A 9,171-nucleotide genomic window follows, 5' to 3' on the forward strand; every position below is an offset into this window, starting at 1 on the left:
TAATTATGCATAAGTACAACTTATTAAAGCTCGATGTTTGAATTCGTATAAATAACTGCGGATAAACATAATTAAATAGAGAATGAACATCTCATTTTAAAATATAAAAAATCTAAAATATAATTAGAATAATTATTGAACGTTTGCTAAGATAAAAACTAGATATGATAATAAATGATCAATTTATCCTTAATAAATTGTTTATTGTTTCTTTTACCAAATAATCAAGATAAATGAAAATTAACATATATATACTATATTATAAAGCATTTGGCTAAAACTCTTAAACATTTCATCCCTATCCGATTTCATCCCATATCTGAATTCGTGTAACTAACTGCAGATAAACACAATCAAATACAAGATAAAATCTCATTTTAAATATAAAAAATCTAAAATATAATTAGGATAATCATTGAATTCTAACAGAATAAAGTCATATTATAACATCGACTGAAATAAAGAATAGAATGAAATATTAAAATCACGATATATCTCGCTGCATTGCGCGAGTACACTTCTAGTATTTACAAATATATAGGCGAAAGATCAAAAAATTTCAAATATTTTGAAAAATTCAAATTGTGAAAAATATAAACCTAAAACGATGTTATTTTTAGATTTAAAAAAATTCAAATCAAATCGGCTGTTGAAAAAACATGAAATCCGTTCAACAGCCAAGATTTGATTTATTAAAAAAAAAATGAAATCCGTAACTGAACCACATATGGTTGGTTCAAATATGGTTGTTCTACCTTGCAAAAATCAGAATACAAAAATATAAGTTGTCTGTATGGATTAATCTGTTTGTATAGATTGAAAAGTTTTTTTGTTTTAGAAGGTTTTTCATAGATGGAATAAACATGTTTTAGTTATAAGTGACAGGTTTGGAACAGACTTGGCTTTCTGCATAAAGTTATGTCTTAGTAAATAAGGCACTTTTTATATCATTAAATCACTACCAAACTGTCATGTATAGCTCAACGAATAAGTTGTAAGTCTCATTGAACTCATTAAGCTGTCAACAAATAGATCCCTAAAAGATATAGAGATAGATGATTTCTTGTTCAAGTACATGTCTGAAATAGTATAAAACTATACTGTCAATTTATCTTTTGCTAAAATATTATTACAAAATTATACTTGGAAAGCTTAAATATTTTCGTTCCAACCATCATAGCTACAATAATTACAACTACTGATTGCTCCAAATTTTATAAAAAAAATATCTGACTTGTCATATAGTCGTACTTATCTTTTTGTTACAAACAAATCATTAGTTTTGGAGAACTTGAAATAAAACTAAGAAAATATTACAGTAATGGCCGAAATGCGTCATAATTAATTTATTTTCTCATAATTTATCCATAATCAGTATTTCTTGAAGCTATTGAGTCTTTTGTCAATAAGAGACATAAAGAAAACATAGACCAACTTAAAGACAAAAAAGGGACACAAAAGCTTGAAAAATCCAAACAATAAAGTGCCGGTTTCGTCGGTTCGTGTCCATTAAGATAACGATATCTAAACCTTCCGTCACAAGCACTTCCACTTTATCTTCCACGTGAGCTTATTCAAACTATAACAATAAGCCAATCCTTTTCTCCAAAGCTCAAAATTCTTAAAGCTAAAGCAACATATAGTTTTTAATTGATAATACGAATTCAAAATAACACTGTTTTCAATGATGAATTTCAATTTTGGAAAAAAAGATTCGCTTAAATATAATCTTAATCTTTAAATGTAACGTATTTTGAGATGCGAAAGATAAGGTAACCCCTTTTTCCGATAGCTCGAATTCAAAAACCTGAATTCGGATATCGGTTAAAGAGTTCTTTTTCCATGGCTCGAATTCAGAAACCTGAATTCAGATATCGAGAAAAGGGTTCATCGAGGATAAGCTAACCCCTTTTCCCATGACTCGGATTCAAAAACCCTGAATTCAGATATTGGGAAAAGGGTTCTTCCATGGCTCGAATTCAAAACCTGAATTCAGATATCGGGAAAGGGGTTAAGCGAAGATAGACTAACCCCTTTTTGCATAGCTTGAATTCAGAAATGTGGATTCAGATATCGAGAAAACGGTTCACTTAAAAGATAATTACAAACATAATAACAAAATCTAAAGGAGATCAAACAAGTGCAATAGAAAACTAAAAAAGAAGCTTCTTTATAATTCATTCACTACCCATCTTGCAAATGTCTCCATCTCTCCCTTTCATTCCCCAACATTGAGAATGATAGTCACTAGAGAAAAGGGTATTTCAAAAAATATAGAAATCAAAGAAAGAAATGACAAAAATAACCCTCCTCCATAGTGTTCTAATCCATACAATGATAGTGTTCAAGAAGCCTATTGGCTTCTCTAAGACCACTAAAATAAGCGCCATGAGTTGTAGAGTAATGAGTTCTATGTGTAGCTTCCCCTGCAAAGAGGATTTGAAGTTGGGGGGAATCACTTGATTTGGGCAATGGCTCAGCCAATGTGTCAATATCACTACCACTTGATCCAATTGCAATATAACTATATGAACCCATAAAGAGTGGATCATTCCCCCATTGACTCTTCAAAACCTTAGAAAGTTTCAATTTTGAGGAGTTTTTGATCATATTCCCATTGGATTGTTGATGGGAATCGTGTGAATTCGACAAAAAGGTCGATAAAGTTGTGGAAACTTCATCAAGAATCACTTCATCTGGAAGTGTTTCTAGCTTAAGTGCTTCTTCACCTGCAAACCAAGATAATAACACTCTGGATTTCTTATAAATTGGTGAAACAGAAGCTGTCCTCCTAATCCAATCTGGGATTTTCGGGTTCTTGAATTCGGAATCGCTTTGGTGGAATACCAGTTGTAGAAATGGGAATCGGTCAAAATCAGCCCAGGAATCAGGACTTAGTTGCAAGAAAAGCTTGTTAACAACACCATACCCAAGTCTTGAAATGGCTTCAATCTTGTAATCTGGGAGTGGAGGATGGAATTTCAAGATACCCGAATCATTGAATTCGCGGATTCCGGCTTTGAGAACACCTAATGAAACTGTGATGATAATATGGTCTGCTGATAGAGTTGTACCATCAAGAAAGTGTAGCTTCACTGGTCTTGTACCATCATGACCATTTTTTGTAATTCCCACTTCATATTCAGGCTGCCACTCGATTTTTCGAACTTTTTTGCCTAATTGAATGATCCCAGATGGTAATACAGATGCCAATGATTCTATAACACTTGAATAGCCTTTGGCAATGGTGATTTCTTCACCAGGACACATAATATATTCACTCTCTGCATTGTAATCAAGATTCAACAAATCGTTAGCAGCTGTATAAGTCCTTTGGGTGTTTTCTTGCATTGCAAAAACTGCTTCTTCTAACAACTTCCTATTCCAATTCCAATTCCCATTCCCATTCCCATTCACCTCCTCTCTTTCTTTTTTTGATTCAAGTTCCCAGTAATCCTCTAGACCTTTTCTAAGGAAAGATCCAACACTCATCTTCCCATGCTCAATTCCATTCCCACCATTCACAATTCCAAAAGGAGTTGATTTCCTTTTTCCTTGAGCAAAATCCATTAGATGCTTGAAGAGATTTGAGATAGGGTCAACAAGAGATGGATTTAATACATACCCATTTTCAGCTATGGTGATTGGGTCATCAAGAAACCCATCCATACACTCCCATGGCTTGTCTGATTCCAAGGAATTGATTTCTTGAGCTATTCTGTGAACTGGGCTACCCCCAATTCCATGGATCCAAGTAGCACCCATCTCAATTCTATCACCACCAAACTCTGAGGTCTTTATCCTCCCTCCAATTCTATCCCCACCTTCAACAACACACACCTCAAATGCTCCTTTTGAACCACTGGATTTGTAGAGCTTATTTGCAGCTGTCAGCCCTGCCATTCCTGCCCCAATTATCACTATTCTTGGCTTCTTCACCACCATTTTTACCCTCCCAAGAATTTCAACTTTTTTCAAGAAAATATAATAAAACTTGTGGGTTTTATAAGAAATTGTGTGTTTGAGCTTTATTTCACCAAGAATATACAGAAGAATGGTTCAGGTTGGGAAGAAAGAAATAACAAAGTGGAGGTGAAGGGGTTCCAATTGATGAACCCTAGAGTTAGTTGTGCAGAGAATATATAAGAAATGGTGGTGAGAGCTTTTTAAGGGAAGGTACTGGATTATAAGCAATTTATAATTTGTGTATATGCACTGTGCAGTGTGCACTATGGACACACACACACACACACTAACACTTGCCTTTTATTTGTTTATTTTAAAATATTTGAAGATATCATTTTTAATAAAAACTAAATCTATTATTTTTATCAAAGTTAACCAATGCTTCAGTTTAGCTACACTTTTTTTAAATGCTTTTATATATATACATATATATATATAGGGTATATTTCTTTTACAACCTTATGCATTTGTACAACCCTTGCAACCCAATTAATTGAGATATTTATAGAAATATATATAAAAGGTGGGTATGTTTCTACATCACCCAACCATTTTATGTTTACCAAATATTGGTATAACTAACTAAATAAAAAAAATATTGTTTTGTTTTTATTTTATTTTGTAGTTTGATGTGATTATTAGTCTTTTATGGTTGGTATTTTTTGTTTCTTTTTCTATCTGTAATGGTTCAGAGACTGTTGATGTGAATTCAAACACTTTTATATGTTACTATATTTAACACGCAATATATTTCATATAGGATATATTGACACACCCATTTTTGTTTTTTTTCAAAACACAACCAGACACTCGATATGTATGACACCTGACACATGAACCTGGTCCCGTGCTTCATGGATCAAGACTCTTTGGTACCATAAAAGTTAAAGAGAGAAATCTTGTTATTATAGTCCAAAATAACTGCTTAAATGAAACTTTTTATCTGTTTTTAATATGATGTTCATGATTCATCAGGTCTTTAATGATCATCCCACGATCTTGATAGGTTCAGACCTTGGTGAGAACAGTTTTGAGCGTTGATCTCTGCTAATCCAACATATCTGATCGTTGCGTTCTTTGTAAAGGATGGACACTTTCGTATTTTTTTAAGAGAGACAGGGTCTTCATCGCATTCATTCACATGTATTCATTTACATATGCATATCTGTTTCTATCACCATAACCGAGACTTTAACAACTTCATGCACGTAAAGGTGACTGAAAGGATGCGAATGTGGATGAAGGTGAACGTGAACTTGAATGTGGATCAAGATAGATGAAGATGGTGAATGAAGAGAACAGTTGGATCTCCTTTACAGCCATACCACTAAAGTTGTATATAAAAACGCTATCACATTTTTTATGAACCATCAGATAAAAAAGTTCGTAAGTGTTCTAACCCTGACCAAATAATTTTGGGATTTTGGATCAAATATAGGGTGATGATGTCTCTTAAATCACATGTGAATCCAATGAAAGATGGGCCACACCTCATGAATGGTCATCATCAAGTCACATGTGTGTCCAATATTACATGACCCACACACCATGAGTGGTCTTGGTCGATTTCGATTTATTTCATAAAAATTACAACAAGTTTTATTTAAATATATATCATTAAATGACTTTATATTACTACTGGATGCATGATAGACTCGTTTTATGCAAGTTGTACTCGAAATGTTGAGATCTTGATTTGGACATGCACGATTTATGTGTTTTGGTTCATTAACGCACAATCATCCAAACGAGAATCACACTTGATGAAGTATAAACGTGCAAACAAGTCATCGACAAGACATTGATCGTACTTTATATCTGTATCATGTGAGTGGTTAATTATAATGTAGATTCTTCCGTCATGAATCTCTTGATTTTTGTCGAGTTTTATGGTTTGTCGGTTTGCTTTTTTAGGGTGTCGAAGCAAAATGAATGAGCACTGTTGAATGGCCCAGAAACCTTACGTAGTAATCAGTCCATCCAACCCCAGGGATAAAGGACTCATGGAAGCACCAAACACACATTATTCCAGTAGACCCTCCAAACAAGTGGACTCGAAGGAGGACAACTCACATGGTTTGTAATATACCTTCAACATTCATAAAAGTAATCATTTCTGAACAAACTGTAAGCAACGATCGTTAAGCACTCCAACTACTCATCTGATTCCGTTAATTAAAGATGGTCAAAGAATAAACGAATTTCGATTGCGATCCATAAAAGACAGTGTATGAATAAAAACAGTAGAATCGTTTTATTTGATTCATTTGTTGGTCAAGAACTTGTACATCATTTAATATGCAGTATTAAAAAATACAGTAGACCGCTACGAAATAATAAGAAAAACATCAGTAATGTTTAGAAGAAAATAACAATTAACTTAGAGTAAATCATGTGTTTTGTCTTATGGTTTGTTAATAAATCCGACTGTTATTTCTATAATTTTGAAATTACGGTTTTAGTCCTTGTGGTTTGCTATTCACTTTGTTTTCTTCCCGAGACTAATTTTATCAATGGTTTACTGTTAAGTATGAGACACAAAAACAAAAACAACAATAAATTATAAATCATAAAGACAAAGACCGTAATTTCAAGAGTACGAGAATGAAATTAGCAATTTTTAACAAACCACAGGGACTAAAACTGTAGTTTACTCATCAGCTTAATTACTTGAGTAGATTACGATTTGTCCCCGTGGTTTGTTAATAATTTCTATTTTTTTTATCTTTGTGGTTTAGAAATTATGGTTTTTATTCTTATAGTTTGCAATTTATTGTTTTTTAATCCTTGGGCTAATTCCTATCTTTAAAGTATAAGGGACCGAAATGTAAAATGATTGTAAATTGCAAGAATCGAAACAACAATAAATTGTAAACCATAAAAAAATAGCAATGAATTACAAACCACATGGACTAAAACCACAATTTGTAAACCATCAGAGATAAAAATCATAATCTTTAATAGTGGTGCTCAAAAACCCGACTAACTCAGCAAACCCAACCCAACGTAACGTTTAATAACCAACACGAAGCAACCAGATATCTAATCGAGATGTAAAATTTTCAAACCGTAGCAACTGTGTTGGAGTCAGGTTACGGTCATTTGAACCCAGCCCAACCCAACCCGATAAGCCAAATATTCTTTTATTTTTTGGATTTAATATGATTGTCAAGTCTCTATTAATATGTACATTACACAATTACGTCATCACGCACTTGTAAGAAGTATGGATAAGCTTATAAAGAGTATGGATAAGCTACACCTAAAGATTGATAATGAAAAATAAACTATGAGTAGAGAAAATAACATAATCAAATTATTGAATAGTAACAAGAATATTTTGATGTACCAAATTATCAATCCGACAACCCGTATGGTTTGGGTTGGATTGAGATTTTTCAAACCGCAAACATTTAGTTAGATTGTTAAAATGTCTTAAACCTGATCAACTCAAACCATGAACACCCCTAATTTTTAACAAACCATATAGGAGGGAAAAACATGATCTACTCTAATTACTTAAACACGAAAAAACTAAGATGGGCTGGACCTTCTAATGTGGGCTCATTACAACCTGCAAAATAAAAAGATCCGATCCGTTTATAACCGGAAATAAAAAGATCCGACCCATTATAACCTGCATCAGTCAAACCGAATTGAGTAGACCCGCCATGCAACCGGACCCCCGTGACCCGATCTTGTTTTGAAAGTACCGCACTTTATGCACAAAGTACAACTCGTAAACCGAGCCAACTAGGCATAACAGTAAACGATACAAAATAACTAACCCCTTCTCCATTTCTGCATTTCCTTGATCCTCGCTGGTTTTCTTTGCAAACGTTTTTCAATTTGATTTCCCTAAATTTCCTCGTCACTGTTCGATCAGTGGTATTCAACTACAGGTATGTCTATCAAATTGCTTGTGTCACTTGAATTCATCTAAGAATTATGGATCTTAATTGAATGTATGTTTAGTTTTTGACAAAGTTTATCGGTTGTGTTTTGTATTATTTTTTTGTTTATAGGGATTGTTCATTGTTAGATTCTGATGTGTAAAAGCTTAACATTTATGCATTGTAGTGTGAAATTGTTGCGGGGTTTATTCTTGTAGCGATCGTGTGTCAATGGCAACTCCCGGTGGACCTAGAACCGGCAATCTACCGCCGGATTATAACCCAAACTCCATTGCCAATAACATGCAAAACCTACAAATCAATCGCCCTAACCAGCCTCCTAATGCTGGTGGTGGACCTAGAGGTCCACCTCCTCCGTTTGGCCAACAACCACAATCTCAACCATTCCCTTCATCATCTCCATTTTCAGGACCTAGTCGTCCAGGGCCTCCACCGCCAGGTGTCATTCCCAGGGGTGCAGTGCCACCTTTTACTGGATCTCCACAAGGTACATTGCCTCCTTTCATGGCCTCTAATCGACCAAGTAGTGGTGGTGGCCCTCCTGGTGGTAACGTACCTCCTCCATCTGCTTCGAGGCCAATGCCTTCTGGCCCTTCACCATTTTCGACGAGTACTACTGTGGCTCCTCCAGGTCCACGTCCTGGTCCGTTTGCATCCTCCCCTACAACTGGTCCATCCGTGCCGCCACCTGGTGGTTCAATGAGTAACGGACCACCAGCGTTTGGTCCAGGTGGTATGCAAGGTCCTAACAATCCTCCAGCCAATGTTAGATCAAGACCATCAACCGGACCTCCGCCTCCTTGGCAAACCATGTCACCTGCAGCTCCTCCTTTTTCGGGACAAAGTGTGAATTCAGCTGGTGAAAGTCAGTCCAATAATGCACCACCAAGGCCAGCACAACCAGCTCCCCCCTTTTCAGCACCTCTGAGTGGGATGCAGCCCTCTTCAGGACCCCCTCTTTTTTCAACCCAGGGTCAAGGCATACCTCAACCACAAGCTTCTCCATTTGGGGCTCAACAATGGCAAATGCAATCTCGTCAAGTAAGTTTTTATTATCTCTCTCTGTATATATATACATCTTAACGCAACTGAAGTCACTGATACACTACTAAAAAAAAGGGCATCACCGACGGATTTTTCTGGCGGAAATTCCGTCGGAAATATTTCCGACGGATTTCCGACGGATTTCCGACGGATCCCAAAATAGTCAAACAAAGTCAATATTTATCCATATCCGCCACAGATCCCCCACAAATCCCCCACTGATTTTTTTTGAAAAAAAAAATTAAAC

The 9,171-nt window shown here is 35.2% G+C and overlaps 1 protein-coding gene across 1 annotated transcript; it reads right to left on the minus strand.

The window, feature by feature from the left end:
• Positions 1-2,157: 2,157 nt before the first annotated feature.
• On the minus strand, positions 2,158-4,092 carry LOC112500827 (probable polyamine oxidase 5). The gene has a single exon (XM_025104422.1). The coding sequence runs from the start codon at positions 3,943-3,945 to the stop codon at positions 2,323-2,325; it is 1,623 nt and encodes a 540-aa protein (XP_024960190.1). The 5' UTR covers positions 3,946-4,092; the 3' UTR covers positions 2,158-2,322.
• Positions 4,093-9,171: the final 5,079 nt, after the last annotated feature.

This window comes from Cynara cardunculus (genome assembly GCF_001531365.2).
Source record: "Cynara cardunculus var. scolymus isolate 2C chromosome LG 17, CcrdV1, whole genome shotgun sequence".
In the NCBI taxonomy this organism is placed as follows: Eukaryota; Viridiplantae; Streptophyta; class Magnoliopsida; order Asterales; family Asteraceae; genus Cynara; species Cynara cardunculus.

Bases quoted from the DNA above. Each gene is read 5' to 3' on its own strand.
- LOC112500827 (XM_025104422.1), bottom strand. From the start codon at position 3,945: ATGGTGGTGAAGAAGCCAAGAATAGTGATAATTGGGGCAGGAATGGCA.